This window comes from Coregonus clupeaformis, chromosome 7 (assembly GCF_020615455.1).
Source record: "Coregonus clupeaformis isolate EN_2021a chromosome 7, ASM2061545v1, whole genome shotgun sequence".
NCBI lineage: Eukaryota > Metazoa > Chordata > Actinopteri > Salmoniformes > Salmonidae > Coregonus > Coregonus clupeaformis.
The window spans coordinates 7,917,729-7,933,835 of NC_059198.1; the positions used below are offsets into that span (position 1 = coordinate 7,917,729).

Consider the following 16,107-nt stretch of genomic DNA (forward strand, 5'->3'; position numbering starts at 1 on the left):
TATTGACTGATTCATTATAATACAATGACAGCGAGAGCCCCGATGTGAAAGGTATTTATTATCAAGTAAAATAGTTACACTCCCAACACTTTCCCTCCCCCACTCAACACCTTCCCTTCCCCTCTTCTCTTCCTGAAACCCAGACAAACTATCTGAAACAAGCACCATTGTAACATTCACTTTTTTGCAGGACATAAGTGGCCAGTAACAGGAAGGTTAATCAAATACATGGACCTCAGTTGGCACAGTCAAGTGTTAACTAGCTTTGCTATTTTCAGTTGAGGGTTTCAGGTAGAAACAGATGTTTTTTTTCTTCCCTCTCCTGTAAAACTGGTGGATCAGTATGAGAGCTTCTTCTCTCAGCTGTGAGTAAATACAAACACTGTCTGGTTCGTGATAGCCTTGGGACAAACTTCTGGAATCTTCCATCTGTTGTGCTGGCTAGAAGGCTGATTGGATCAACCCTTGGTAATGCGGTCGGAGCGTCAGTTCCTGGTCTTGGTAACGTGAACAGATGGCTCTAGATTGGGCCAAGTCGAGTGCAGCTCAGATCAAATAAGAGGTAGAGTCTCCCTGCTCTAATGCTTTAATGGAACATCTCCATTGGCAAGTGAAAGAGCCAACTGGACATACTCCCCCATACTGTTCCTCGCTGGGTCCAGAGCTTTTAGTAGAATCTGGAGAGATGTGTGCGTGAGAGGAATTAGGTGTCATTCAGTGCAAGGGTCTGTCTGCTCATGCATCTTTTAGACTAGAGCGATAGCAAGGAGGCAAGATGGCGGCTGGCTTTTAAACTCAGAGGGAGGAGAAACTCCTTAGTTTAAATAATTTACATAGGACATTTAATAAGAACAAAACGTAAATCCAGTCCGAAGTCTTCTCAGAGCGTCTCCTGTTAAAACCTCTTGGTTACTACACACACACACCTCTCCTCGTCTGCTTCCTGTTCCTCTGGTCAGAAGTCCCAGTCATCCACATCCATGTGGCTGAGGCCAGACTCCAGGCTGGCCAGCCCAGAGGCAGAGTCCTGAGGCTGGGTACTCTCAAAGCCGGTGATGGGCGTCACGGGCCGGAACAGCTCGGGCAGAGCCTCCGATGGCCGACGCTTGATCTAGGGAAGAATGGAAACATATCTCATTGGGATTCTAATAATCAAGTGTTGTGTGAATGAATAAAGCCTTTACATGACTGTTGAGGAGGGAGGAGCTAGATCCTACTCACCTGTTTGAAGAAGGAATGACCAATGAGAGCACTGGCTGAGGGTCTGAGGGGGGGAAATAAACACAATTAATTAAATGAGCTAAAATTCATAACACAATCAATGTGAGGACCAGCAGCCTAGCTTGGCGTGGCTCACCTCTTCTCTGGGTCCCTCTGCAGACACAGCTCCACAAAAGCATGGAAGTGGGGAGAGAAGGTGCGACTGTAGGGGTGGCTCCCCGAGGAGGGCTCTCCGTTAGAGTGGTGTGCCCCTCCGGCACTGGGGCCCTCACAGATCCCAGAGTCAGCCCCAGAGCGGGAGGGCTTCATGGTCAGCTCCTCTGGGGGGATGGTGGTGGTGTCCAACAGACAGGGGACTGTCCCGTTCAGCTTCTCCAGCAACATCTAAAGACCGAAGACCACGAAGAGGACAGAGGGGAGGAAGAGGAATGGACAGAGAGAGAGTGGCCAGTCAAGAGAGAAGCAGAATATAGATGATCTTTCAGAAGCAAGAGGTTGATCAGGCCACTAGTCACCTGTGTGGCTGGCATGTCTTTGAAGGGCACGTGTCCATTGGCTAGCTCACAGGCTGTGATGCCAAGACTGTAGATGTCTGACCGGAAGTCGTATCCCTGCAGATTCTGACACACACACACACACACAAGTGGTTACATAGGGTTGACCGATACAAACAAAGGTATTATAGTATACCAAAAGCAAGGTATTGTATGCTAGCCAGGTGTGGTATGGTGTTACCTGCTGCAGCACCTCTGGGCTGAGCCAGGGCAGCACCTTGATGCTGTACTGGGGGAAGTCATGGACCACTCTGGCCCGCTGGCCGTGACGGATCAGACTGATGATGCTCCGCAGACCAGACATACACACCTGACCGTCTACCGAGATCAACACGTGGCTGGCCTTCACGCTCCTAAACACGCACACAATTAGACGCCATGTCACATTCCTGCATGAAAAGTCCTGTGCTTGTGTGTACTGTGTACTTACCGGTGTACATAGCCCATGTGGTGGATGTACTCCAGGGCTTTGAGCATGCCCAGTAGGATGTAGGCGATGGCCAGCTCATTCATCCCATCAGTGAAGTGGGTGCTGATCAGGTCTCTGGCCGACCCTAGGACGTTAGACACTTCATTAGTCAGTGAGAGAGCACAGAGGACTGTGAGAATAGTAGGGTTAGGTGGAGACAAATTACCTTTGTGTGGGAATGGTAACTAGAGTCCTCCCATCTACATTTAGCTTTTGACTACATTTGACTAGGACCAGAGTAGTGTTACAGTGAGTGCTCTCCTGTCTGTGAATCCTCACCATAGGCCATGAAGGGAGAGATGACCCACAGCTCGTTCTCTGCTATGAAGATGCTCCTGTAGGGCAGGATGCTGGAGTGGTGGAACAGCTTAGATACATGGAGCTCAGCCTGAGAGAGACAGAGATTACACTGGGTTAGGTTTAATGGACAGAGAGAAACAGAGAGATTACATTGAGTTATATCTAATAGATACACATTTGACAGACAGATGGGAGGTTGGATTACATAACAGGTGATGTCATAAATCAAGGGATGAATGCATTCAGAGGGGAGGAGTGAAAGAGAGGGATATAAAGAGAAGTATGATTTGACTGATGTCAGTCTGCCTGGCAAAGGGAAATGTGACAAATGGATGGTAGAATGATAGATGGATGGTGATAGGTCCAGACCTGCAGGTAGTTGACCATTTCATTGGTGCAGGACTCCAGGTCAATCCGACGGATTGCTACGTGTTCCCCTGTTGGTCTGTATCTGGCAAGGTTTACGGTCATCAAGTCCTCTAGGCCTCGACCTAGCACAGCAAAACGCACACACACAAAATTAGACTAGAGACAGGAGCACGAACAATGTATTCAACAACAAGCACCTTGGCAGCCCAGTCACTGAGGTTGGAAGCCTGAGACTGACTGACAAACTGACTGACCTATGATGGTTAGCAGCTCATAGGCGCTGCTGTCAGGGAGGAAGCTTCCCATGGTGTCCCGCCGTGGGAGTGAGGTCAGGCTCTCGTGGCTGTCTTCATGGGCCTGGGGGGAGAGGCGGCAACAGGGAAGGAGTTAGCTTTGGAAACGATAGCATATATTGGCCCTTACAGTGTTGGGCATTACTTGTGGCATTGTGAGAGTGGCTTGCAAAGGCTTGGTCAGAAGTGATGGTTGATGCTAAATCATATACAGACAGACTACAGAACGGAGTGTGTACGAGCAGTACTTGTGGAACCTGAGTGGAGAACATCTAACTTCAGGTTTGAATTCTGTTGGTGGCAAATTATAAGCAAGAAGCTACATCATTTATGAATCATGCCTTCTCTAAACCTCATCACGCCATAGTGCTTGAAACATTAACGCTCATGGTTAGATACATGCAGAGTGGGCACCCCCCAAAAATAGTATGAGTGTGTTCAGAGAGGAAGAGGCGAAGCAAGAAACTTCACTCTTGCCAAAATATGTCCAAAATAATCCCAATGCGTTTCTATGGGCTTAATTTGGACTTAAGCTTGTCGCCTGCCTTCCCACATTTGGGACAACGACTCCATTGTTGGGCGTAGACGTGAGGATCTTGTGTATCTGGTGTGTTTCACCTCAAATTACAAAACAGGGATCCAATAACAGTCTTAAAAGATGCTCAGAAAAAAAAACTTATTTTCAGATTCATACCATCACTTTCAAAATGCTTGACTGGAAAAAAATATGTATGCAGGGCTCTATGGTGACATTTTTTGACAAGGATCACGTGCTCCTAAGTTGAAAAAATGTAGGAGCACATATTGAAATGTAGGAGCACAATGAAAAATATTCAAGGTATTAATGATAAGAATTGCCAACAATTACAAAAAAGTTTTTTCCCCCCACAGGGGCACTGGTGCTCCCAAATTAAAATTCCAGGTAACAGTAAAATATTTAGATGCATATGCAACCATAATGGTCCCTCTGTATTGCCCTGGTATGGGGTGTTGGCCTAAATGTATGAGGTTAATACTTATTTTTTTTTTATGTAGTAACAGCTTAATAACCATTTCTCTACCAATTTCCAGCCAGCATTGCGAGGTAGATGCCATCACGTTAAATCACTCAGATGGAGTTGCCATGCGTTGCCAAAAACAGAACACATGGAACTCCATCCATTCCATCCAACTCCAGTTCACAACCATTGGTGGATGCAGAGATTTCCACAACAGTGACACATTAACAAATAACCCCAGTTGCTCATACCCTCCCACCACCCACCTACATGCCTCTGCTTTCTAGTAAGGGAGAACTATAGTGAACACAGGCCACAGACAAAGAGTGTCCACATTTCAGACTTAAACTACTTCACAAACATGAAACAGGCTCAGTCAAAATTAGTGAGGACTTTCAGTGAAGAACAACAGAAACCATAAAGAAAACAGTAACACCACCATGTTAAGACCACACTGAGGTTCCTAAGGGCCCATTAAGGCCGGCATTACAGGGAGATTATCTGTCAGCTGAGACGAAACAGCCCTTTTCCATGACAGCCGTAAAAGACAAGTGCAGGTAAATTAAGCCTGGTAATTACGGATGACCCGTCATTGCCCACTCTAAAGACACAAACTACTCCTCCTATGGAGCGGACCTGTGGTCAACTTTATGAATCAGGTAGGACTGTTTGTTTTGATCTCTGGAGCAACCGATGGAGCCATCAGGCAACAAGTAGTATTAATGGGGTGATTAATGGGGTGATCCATCTATCCACTTATACTGATCACATTTACATTTTCGTCATTTAGCAGACGCTCTTATCCATGATCACATCTTTCCTTCAGACTTGACAACCTCAGTTTCTCTCCTCCAACCCAACCCCCTATAAACCATGTCTCATCAACAGGATGTCACTACTGTAAGCTCTACCAATCTCCCTACTCCCCCTATAGGAAACCCTGGTGGGTGAAGTAGGATGGGCCTCAAAACACAAAGCACATACAGCACAGCATTGAGAATCAGATGCCCATGCACAAAAGCACACAGGGCTTGTGAATTCATTCACGTTGGCTACACCCTCACAAACACACACACAGGCAGATGGAACGATCAAAAGCCGTGACTGGAGTACCGCACTTACTTTCCTGTGAGAGCTTCCCTGAGCTTGCTCTGTGGTAGAGAAACCACATCAATGACATAAACACAAACACACACACACACACACACACACACAAGAGAAGGATCTGTGTTTAGAGCAGCTCGGGAACCCTTAGGTACACTGTAAGTGTAAAGTATAGCATGTGGTGTTTGTTGCAGGAGTCGGATCAATGCTGCTGGCTGGCTCCTGTCACAAGGAGGATTCAGTCTAGGCTAATTAGATGCATCTGTTAAATCAGTGAGGATTCAGTCCAGCGGGATTCAGTGATTATGCATTGCCATGGGAACAGGAAGCAGCCAAAAACAAACTTGAAATCAAGCGAATGAACGAACAATGATGCAATGATGAGCTGAGCTCACAGGAATATAAAGATGATGCAAAGTTCAACCCCCCCCTTATAGGATACATACAGTAAAATCAGCATTAGGCCTATGTCTGTCATAGACTAGCTATTCAGTTTCTCTCTTTATGAAAACGGATTCTTCAACCATTGATAAATTGACAACGCTTTCCTATCCTCATGTTAGTGTCTAATAACAGACCCACATACTGTTGAACCTGCCTCATCCCCACCACACTTATGTTACCCTTAAAATATGATTTCCGTAAATAAATATTTGACCTAAGTATCATATCGACTTCATATATACTACAAAGACCGACGGCGCAACAGAATATTAATCTGACATGCAGTATTCTGAGGCTGCACATTTACTGCATTGATCAAGTCTGTCAGACAAGGACACATCACACTGGAACAAACTCTCTTCATGGCACACATGTATGGTACAGTGAGACATTTGACACCTGCAAAACATCGAAGCAAGCAGTAGTTCTTACGTGTCCTGAATCTATGTGGGAGACAGAGGTATCCATCCACATATTGCCAAATAACCAATGCTGATTGGATTCCTGTAGGTTTAAATTGTATTATTCCAATTGTTTGTTAGAGGGCGTTGCTTTTTAAAAAACTGCGCAATGCAATAATATCTTGTTTTGAAAGCAAAGCTGCACTTAAGATATAGCTAGCAGGTTCTGTATGAGGGTTGGGCAACTTCATAGCTGATGATAAGTCTTGTGTGTAAGCAGCAGTTGATTGGGGAAGCATTTTCAGCATCACCTTTGACCTTACCTCCAAAAAACTCAAAATCCCTCAGGCTCTCCACGCTCAATTTCTCTGAGACCCAACGCTGGGATAGAGAGGAAGAAAGAAAGAGGGCAGATACCACAGGTCAATCGCTTCTCCAATAACTGATCATTGCTGTGACACTGACTGGTAAGGATTCAGCACAAGTATTTGATACCTTTTCTAGACTGGGCTCTAATGCCAACAGGCAGGGGAGCGCTAACGGAGTTCACTCACCAGAAAAGACATGGATCTGTTGATTGTGGCAGCTAGAACCGCTGAAACCCCATCCAGAAAGAATGCCTCCAAAATAAATACTAACACATTAACAGAGGAAAGCATAAGCATTACTTCGCTATGAACTAGCTAGAACAAGACAGGTAGCAAGCTATTACCTACCTAATACTTAAATCTAATATGTGAAAACCATTTCACAAATAGTATGATAGGCCCAAAAACATTTTATTAGCAGGACAACTAGCTGCTAGCTAACTAACTAACAACATTAGCTAGCTACAGTAGATAGCTATGTCAAGGAACAAACTAACGCTAGGTAGCTATGGAATCTAGTTATATACAAAAAAAAGATAGCTAGTAACCTACCGTTATGGTAACTTGAACAAATAGCTAGCTAGTATCTGGTGGAGCGAGGTAGTTAGCTACCATTTTCAACAAACAACAATTATTGAAAAGGGGTGGTAACTAATTTCACATGTTTGCGTTGATTGGTTCCTTGTTGTGAGAGGCAATCCGTCGCGCGTAATCTACGTGAACACACAGTTGTGACGCAGAACACGTTCGAATCGCGCTGTGAGATTTGGCAGTGGTAAACAGATATTTATTTGGCACTGAAAACAGGTAAATAAACAGTACATGCATCCATTAATTAAGTATATGGTGTATAACGTACTCTAGATTCAACTGCTTTTGCAAATGTCCTTAGACAAGTAATATTTGCACAGTCAATAATTTGTCACATCCACTTCTTCGTCGTGCTGCTGCGGCCTTAGGCTAGAGAAGCGTAGCATGCTAGCTAGTTTAGCTAACGTTAGTTAGCCAATTTAATGAGATCCAACCATAATTAGCTAGATACAGATTAATGCAATATTTTCTATCTTAATTTGCTAGAAGCCACAAATAATCTTTGACATCCCCCAGACAGTGATTTACGAGATGATTTGGATTAGGTTAGCACTTAGCAGACGTTTGTGGGTGACACACAAGGCCTGCGATGAATGAATGGACTGGAATGCAACAGCAATGTACAACAGTCAAATACCAAATGTGATATTCTTTCTTTTCCCCTTGCTTCTGTAGGTCCGCTATGAACTGGAGCAAGGGTGGCCCGAGTGGTAAGCGAGGGTTCGGGTTTGGAGGATTCTCCCTTGGTGGTGGTGGTGGTGGAGGAGGAAAGAAAGAAGAACTGCGCTTGCCTCAGAAATCTTCCTTCGGAGGCGCAGGGACAGCTGGAGGTTATGGCAAGAACCAGCAACTCCCTGCATTCTACAAAATAGGAACAAAAAGAGCAAATTTTGATGAAGAGAATGCGTGAGTATAGACGTATCTTTCCTTTAGTGTTCGATTGGGTTTGGTGTGCTTCATATGCTGTATGATCATGACATTGTTTTCAATGACATTTGACTGGTGATACCTTTCCTAACCCATTTCCAGGTATTTTGAAGATGATGAAGAGGAGTCAAGCAGCACAGATTTACCCTATATCCCAGCTGAGAACTCCCCCACACGGCAACAGTTTCAGTCTGGAGGGGGTTCAGACAGTGAGGATGATCCTCTGGATGCCTTCATGGCCCAAGTGGAGGTGAGTCAAGGTTTCCCCTCTTAGACCTGGATCATGTAGAAATATACACATTTTCTCTGTAGTTCCTTTGTTTAAGATCTGGGGTTATTGTCACAGAGCTGTTGGGAAGTATTGCATGGGGGTATATTGTTCACCCTCTTGTCTGCTCTAGGACCAAGCAGCTAAAGACATGAAGAAACTGGAGGAAAAAGAGAAGGAGAAGAAGTGTGAAAAGTAAGATCCCTTCAATTTCTACCTTTTAAGCTCAGTGCCTTTCGAAATTACCTTGTCAATAATATAAATGAGCAAAAGCCCTATTCAAGGCCACCAGGTAGGCAGGTGTAGTACATTCTTCCCATGCACCTGTGTATTGATTTGCACATATTTCAATGGTAATTGGTCAAGTGTCAAAATTGTCAATCTCTTCTCATCCCGAAACTCTAGCATGTTATTAAGATACTGTAGATAGAATGTTCCCACTTCAACTGCATTCACCACTGAGGAGCAAAGGCTTGTCTCATTTGAAATAATCTGTTTTGCCATTCAATTACCTTAAATTTCCCCAGTTGGTCCATACTGTAGGTAACTAATCAACCCTGCCTTGCATAGCGACTTTGTAGGGAGGGGATAAGCGTGGCGTTAGACAGGTTGTGGGGAATCATGGGTGAACAAACGAGTCGCAGGGAAGTTTTTTTTCTCCGCTTGTTTTTACAGGGGTATACGTGATGACATTGAAGAGGAAGATGAACAAGTAAGTGATCCATCCAACATTCCTAATTTACTACTGATCAGAGAGCCTCCAGACCCCAACCTCCCCTCCCGACCCATCTATGGCCAAGTCTTACCACCTACCACATCTCTCCCTCTCTTTTTAAAAATCTTTTTTCTCTCTCTCTTACTCTCTCTCACACTATGCTAACAAACCTAATTGCAGGTTGAATCCTTCACCCTATCCTTCTGGGATATCTACATGCATACTTCTGAAGTTTCAAAAAATTTGAAAATGTACCCATGCCTATTCTAAGCATGTTGATTAATAGTTTATAATCTATTTTCAAATATGCCATACTGTAATGAACGTTTCCTATTAGCTGTTGCTGTTCTTACTACTTTGTGAAGGGGGGGGGGGGGTTATAAAATCTGACACTGATCAATTTCAGCCCGAATAACGCAAAGACGGGTTTAAATCAAGTGTTAAAACATAAAATGGCATAGACTCCGACATTGATCTGGGCGATCATCAGAGCATTTAGCCATTTACTGTATTTTAATGTATATCCCCAGGTTATGAGAGTGGTAAGAGTGCCTGCATGAATGTGTGCTACATTAGGCGTTTAAGCTGCACTCTGGTTGACTCATGTGGCTGTGCTCTGTGCAGGAAGCCTACTTCCGCTACATGGCAGAGAATCCCACGGCTGGGCTGACCGCAGAGGACGAGGATGAGAACATAGACTATGACAGTGATGGGAATCCCATTGCCCCCACCACTAAGAAGATCATCATGCCCCTGCCCCCCATGGACCACTCTGAGGTAACAACTGCATACTGCACCTATCTGACCCAAGAGTCAGTAAGTCATATGTTATCTTGTCAATTAGAGTTTTTATTTTAGTGTCTGAGGTCCTACATTTATGTCATTCCCTATCAGATTGACTACCCACCCTTTGAGAGGAACTTCTACAACGAGCATGAGGAGCTTCTCAGCCTGACGGACACAGAGGTGTTTGAGCTGAGACACAAACTCAATCTGCGGGTAAGTGTCAGGAAGAGGACACACACACATACAACCACATCTAAACCCAAACCACACAAAATCCTAGCCAACATACCACTTACTGTCTGCAAAAAGAGACACTGTGTTGTATGATCCCATTGTCTCTTTAACCGAAAGCCTCTTGTCTCTTTCTCTTTATTTTGCTTCATTGACGTTGGCAGGTGTCTGGTGCCGCCCCTCCTAAACTCTCCACCAGCTTCGCCCACTTTGGGTTTGACGAGCAGCTAATGCACATAATCCGCAAGTCGGAGTACACCCAGCCCACACCTATTCAGTGCCAGGTACCTAAGCAGCTTGTTTCCTAGGGCATTTTTTTCTTCATACTTTCATATTGCTTTAGTAGCATATAGGCCTCACCTGTATTTTCTTCCCCGTCTGTCCTGTAGGGAGTGCCCGTTGCCCTGAGTGGAAGGGACATGATTGGCATTGCGAAAACCGGTAGTGGCAAGACTGCAGCGTTCATCTGGCCCATGCTAGTTCACATCATGGACCAGAAGGAACTGGAGACTGGAGAGGGGCCCATTGCAGTCATCGTGTGCCCCACCAGGGAGCTCTGTCAGCAGGTAAGAGCCAGGGAGAGATGGGCCAGGAATTTTTTTCCATGACAAAAAGTTGATTTAGCCCCTGAAAATGATTGTTGTGCTCCCCAGATCCACGCGGAGTGCAAGCGTTTTGGGAAAGCCTACTCTCTGCGCTCGGTGGCGGTGTATGGAGGAGGCAGCATGTGGGAGCAGGCCAAGGCTCTTCAGGAGGGGGCAGAGATAGTTGTGTGCACCCCGGTAAGAGCTCTAGTTGACAATCGCTGTGGTAGACTGAGTTTAGTCTTTATGTATTGGAGGAAAAGAATCCCCTGAGGTTATTTCACTTATTGGGTTGTGTATGTTGTTCCTCACACAGGGGCGTCTGATTGACCATGTGAAAAAGAAGGCCACCTCTCTGCAAAGAGTGACATACCTGGTGTTTGATGAAGCAGATCGTATGTTTGATATGGGCTTTGGTAAGTTGGCTTTCCATTCTCTCTTTTTTTTTTTTTTACCAATGACCACTATGCCATAAGATTGTTTACTGAAGTTGGTTTGACACCTATTTATATCATATTCTTTTGGTAACATTTTTCAGAGTATCAAGTGAGATCCGTTGCCAGCCATGTCCGACCTGATCGACAGAGTAAGTGTGTGTGTGTGTGTGTGTGTGTGCACGCGCGCATGTACACTTGTTAGCGGTTTAGATAAGACAACACCATCCTGTGAACCTTAACTCCACTCCTGTCCTCACAGCTCTTCTGTTCAGCGCCACCTTCCGTAAGAAGATTGAGAGGCTGGCCAGAGATATCCTGGTGGACCCCATCCGTGTGGTGCAGGGAGACATCGGAGAGGTAAGACCCGAGGCTCTTCTAACACCATCTGATTGCAACTTCTACAATTTATTGAAAGTTCTACATTGCCAGAACAGTCAACCAGCCTGTTAGACTCTTATGTCAACCAGCTGGCAGCAGAACATTTTCTGGAGTTTAGTCATCTAATGCTCTTCAATCCTCCATCCTTCCTCCCCAGGCCAATGAGGATGTGACCCAGATAGTGGAGATCATGCCCAGCGGGGTGGAGAAGTGGGGCTGGCTGACCCGCCGCCTGGTGGAGTTCACCTCCTCTGGCTCTGTACTTATCTTCGTCACCAAGAAGGCCAACTGTGAGGAGCTGGCCACCAACCTGACCCAGGAGGGCCACAGCCTGGGCCTGCTGCACGGAGACATGGACCAGAGCGAGAGGAACAAGGTCATCGCTGACTTCAAGAAGAAGAGTCTGCCCGTGCTGGTGGCCACTGACGTGGCAGGTGAGGTGGGGGTGGGCTGCAGACGAGGGGACGGGGACTGAATGTGGCACAACATTCCAATCATCAGAGATCTGTGTATGATTACACAGACACTGACAAATGGTTTTTGCCTGAATTCCAGTGCTCCTACATACTTGTCATTCTATCATTTTTCACTCCTTCTTTGTCATTTCCTCCCTAGCCCGTGGTCTGGATATCCCTTCAATACGCACAGTAGTGAACTATGACGTGGCTCGGGACATCGACACACACACACACCGAATTGGCCGAACAGGTCGTGCTGGGGAAAAGGGCGTTGCCTACACCCTTCTCACCAGTAAAGACACATCATTTGCAGGAGACCTTGTGCGTAACCTGGAGGGAGCCAATCAGAGCGTCTCTAAGGAACTGATGGACTTGGCAATGCAGGTAAGCCATTCTACATGTCTCCGACTGACCATTGAGGACAGCTATGGAAAGGTTAATTTTATATGATGTCTTTACTGACCTTCTTTGATGTATTCCTCTCAGAATCCCTGGTTCAGGAAATCACGCTTCAAGGGCGGCAAAGGGAAGAAGCTGAACATTGGAGGAGGTGGTCTGGGCTACAGAGAGAGGCCAGGCTTGGGAGCTGAACGTTCTGTGAGTTGGCCATGTCTATTTGTAACAGAAATTGTTGTGTTATTGCGTTAGTTGTAGTGTTATATCTTGTTGGTAGATCAGTGGCATAATAGTGTAACTCTTGGTGATTGTTGACATTTTGTTGTTTCTCCAGGAGCGTGGTGGTGGTGCTGCCATGGGTAACTATGAGGGCTACAGCAAGCCTTCTACCGGAGCCATGGGAGACCGCATGTCAGCAATGAAGTCAGCCTTCCAGGTAGCTAAACTGTCACTCACTATCTATTCCGTCTTATTTTAATTTATACACATTCGACCTATCTGTTAGCTCTAAATGATCCCTTTTTCTCATGAATTCTTTCTGTACGTCTTGAAGTCCCTCTTTAATTGTTGTATGTGTCTATTTTTCCCCAGTCGCAGTATAAGAACCACTTTGTGGCGGCATCCGGCATGGTTCCTAAACTCACCACTAAGTCCAGTAGCTCTTCAGGCTGGACCAGCGCTGGCAGTCTGAGCTCCATCCCCACCGGGGCTCCTGAGGGCCCAGACCGGCCCCGTGGGCCCCCCTCTTTACCCATGGCCCCTCCAGCAGCCCTCGGCATGGGCACCAAGATGGCAGGCTTCACCAGCGCTGGCTCCCTGAGCTCTGTGTCAGACAGCCAGGCCAGTGCTCCTCAAGGGTATGCCGCCCCACCCTCACCCAGAGAAGGGCCCCATGACAGACATGGTGACGATAGGGGTCGCCATGGAGATGGCCACTATCGTGACAGGAGAGACAGGAGCGAGCGGCACAGTGGCGGGGGAGAGCGGGACCGCCACGCAGACCGCGACAGATATGGGGACAAGGATCGCCATGGCAGCAGCGGGCGCCATGGCGATAGTCGTAATGGAGACGGAAGTAGAAGGGACAGAGAGCGAGAAGATTGTAGAGGTGACAGGGAGAGTGGCGACAGGGCAGGGGGTGAAGGAAGGGGGGACAGGAGTGAGGGGAGAGGTGACCGAGAGGCAGACAGCTTTGCAGTCCCAGATCCACCAAAACGCAAAAAGAGTAGGTGGGACAACTAAAGCACAAAACACGTCACCAAGTCCTGAAAAGCAACCAACCAACTGTTCTTAGATGAGCATGCCTGTAGATGCACAGATGGTCATTTCAGCTGAAACATGCACAGAATTTCAAGGGTTAATGTGTGAACCGACCCTACTGCATGGTTTAAATGCAAGGGGAAAGATATGTCATCCTGCTTTGGTTTGAGATTCAGTAACATGGCTCCTGATTGTCTGCTTGTCTGAAGCTGTGTTGAGATTTTGGGTAGAGTTCTACTCCTGGTGTCAGACCTGTGCATGCAGAAAGAAATCTACTGTAAATATAACATCCAGATAGTTTTATCCTTACCATAAGTGAGTTTATCAATCTTTCTGGTCAATAGAAGGGAGCAGTGGAGCTGTTATGCAGTCCTGACGCCACAGAAAACACCTGTAATTGAGATGTCTGTTGTATTCTTACGTCCTTTCTCACTGGACACCCCCCAGTTGTTCTAGTTAAACTCTTAGCCCTTGGTAACCCCACACAGCCCTAATGGACATCTACTAAATGTGAGTGTGTATATTATCAACCCAAGTTGCTGACAGATCTCGTTTCCTTTTTTATAAGTGTACTACTTCCTGTGAATCCATCTGTGTTTATGTGAACTTTGCATCTTGTATTCACTTCTTAGTAAAGTGCCTCTGTGTCACTTAGGTGTTTTTTATGCTTTTGAAAGTGGAGTGTATGTCAAATGTATTTGTTAATGTGTGTGTGTGTGAAGCTACGCCTGAGTTAATTCACAGGAGGATGTCAAGTATTTTTTATTTAAATGGCTTTGGCAGTTTGTTTTGTTTGTCTATAGTTTCCTTTTCTGTTTGTCATTTGTCATTGGCAGTTCTATAGGTGTGCATTCTAAACTTAGCTGCAGCTGACACAGTGGTTCTGAACTGTAATAAACATCAATTCACTTGGTCCCACTTTTGTCACTACTCACTACATTTTGACACCTGATATTGTAGAAGTGGTTATTTGCAAGTGAAAAACGGAACTCTCAAACTCAATAACATTCTGTTTCAAAAACTTCAATTTTGGAATCTGCTTCTGTCTTGAAAATGACTAGTCTTTGGCATGATAATACCAGTGAGGTTCTCTGTTATATATATCTGTATTTTGCTCACACGATGTGACACGAACAGCTGTCAATGTGAGGATATCATTGGCAATTCCTTTTTGCATTTAATCCTTGATGCATTTATGCTCCTCAGTGTACATATAACTTCCATAGACTATAGGGTTAAGACTGTTTTTCACATGTACATCTACTCAATGGTCTAATTTTAAATAAAATCGTGGTTTTTAGTCGTGTCTTTTTGAGTGGTTTGTAGGGCACCTTTTTAGAAGGTACCCATAGCCAGCCACAACTCTGGATGCATCTCTTTCCTCACACATGGGGAGAATCGCAATTGCGTAGTCCTCGCATCCGCTCTCCTCGCCGCCACCTCAAAACCCATTGGATGAGAAATCCAGAGGTCCCTCCCCTCTGATCTTCTTTGCACAACCGAAGAATTTCTGCACCAACTGTAAGAAACCGTCTCAGGGAAGCTCATCTGCGTGCTTGTCATCCTCGCTAGTGTCTTGACCCGACTGCAGTTTGGCGTCGTTACTGACTTCAGTGGGCAAATGCTCACCCTCTATGGCCACTGGCACGCTGGAGAAGTGTGCTCTTCACGGATTAATCCTGGTTTCAACTGTATCGGGCAGAGGGCAGACAGCGTGTATGGCGTCGTGTGGGCGAGTGGTTTGCTGATGTCAACGTTGTGGACAGGGGTGGGGTTATGGTATGGGCAGGCATAAGCTACGGACAACGAACACCATTGCATTTTATCGATGGCAATTTGAATGTACACAGATACCGTGACGAGATCCAGAGGCTCATTGTCGTGCCATTCATCCACCGCCATCACCTCATGTTTCAGAATGATATTGCATGGCCCAATGTTGCAAGGATCTGTACACAATTCCTGGAAGCTGAAAATGTTCCAGTTCTTCCATGGCCTGCATACTAACCAGACCAGTTGGTAGAGCATGGCGCTTGCAACGCCAGGGTTGTGGGTTCGTTTCCCACGGGGGGGCAATATGAAAATGTATACACTCACTAACTGTAAATCGCTCTGGATAAGAGCGTCTGCTAAATGACTAAAATGTAAAAATAAAAAAAAAGACAAAAAAGAATGTAAGGCAAGAAACAACGCATGCCTTTTTTTTGTGACTTTTTCAAATCATAGTCGCACACCTCATGTAGCCTAGCCCATAGGCCTATATGTTTTGATAAGGTTTGTATCACAACTAAAGTGGCTAAATAACTTCTTAAAATTAAGCACATTAATCCGCTTTACAACGGGTGTAGCGCCTAACTGGCATACATACACAGCGCATGAGTGTCAAGTTTGGGGAAGTTGGCGGCAGGTAGCTTAGTGGTTAAGAGCGTTGTGCCAGTAACCGAAAGGTCGCTGGTTCTAATCCCCGAGCCAACTAGGTGAAAAATCTGTCGATGTGCCATTGAGCAAGGCATTTGTCGTAGTAAATATAAAATGTTATAGCTTGGTCTGACTAA

General features: G+C 45.6%; 2 protein-coding genes across 7 annotated transcripts; one reads left to right on the forward strand and one right to left on the reverse strand.

The window, feature by feature from the left end:
* Window positions 1-38: 38 nt before the first annotated feature.
* Window positions 39-7,165, reverse strand: LOC123491195 (STE20-related kinase adapter protein alpha-like). Of its 6 annotated transcripts, XM_045221097.1 has the most exons (15): window positions 7,074-7,155; window positions 6,708-6,787; window positions 6,477-6,534; window positions 6,185-6,256; window positions 5,327-5,355; window positions 3,168-3,270; window positions 2,914-3,035; window positions 2,524-2,632; window positions 2,206-2,329; window positions 1,957-2,128; window positions 1,737-1,841; window positions 1,358-1,605; window positions 1,222-1,264; window positions 927-1,111; window positions 39-677 (listed from the first exon to the last, which is right to left on the reverse strand). In XM_045221097.1, exons 2-14 carry the CDS (start codon window positions 6,717-6,719, stop codon window positions 956-958), a joined length of 1,353 nt encoding a protein of 450 aa, XP_045077032.1. In that variant the 5' UTR covers window positions 6,720-6,787; window positions 7,074-7,155; the 3' UTR covers window positions 39-677; window positions 927-955. The 6 variants fall into 6 exon arrangements, with proteins under 6 accessions (XP_045077032.1, XP_045077033.1, XP_045077031.1 ...); XM_045221098.1 differs by having other exon boundaries at window positions 39-1,111; window positions 6,708-6,748; window positions 7,074-7,165; XM_045221096.1 differs by having other exon boundaries at window positions 39-1,111; window positions 6,708-6,773; window positions 7,074-7,162.
* Window positions 7,166-7,249: 84 nt separating this feature from the next.
* On the forward strand, window positions 7,250-14,852 carry LOC121568897 (ATP-dependent RNA helicase DDX42). Its single transcript, XM_045221094.1, has 18 exons — window positions 7,250-7,328; window positions 7,788-8,018; window positions 8,142-8,289; window positions 8,441-8,502; window positions 8,983-9,019; window positions 9,647-9,799; window positions 9,917-10,021; window positions 10,204-10,323; window positions 10,429-10,605; window positions 10,693-10,821; window positions 10,940-11,039; window positions 11,162-11,209; window positions 11,320-11,417; window positions 11,596-11,872; window positions 12,054-12,280; window positions 12,383-12,493; window positions 12,627-12,728; window positions 12,884-14,852. Exons 2-18 carry the CDS (start codon window positions 7,795-7,797, stop codon window positions 13,532-13,534), a joined length of 2,769 nt encoding a protein of 922 aa, XP_045077029.1. The 5' UTR covers window positions 7,250-7,328; window positions 7,788-7,794; the 3' UTR covers window positions 13,535-14,852.
* Window positions 14,853-16,107: the final 1,255 nt, after the last annotated feature.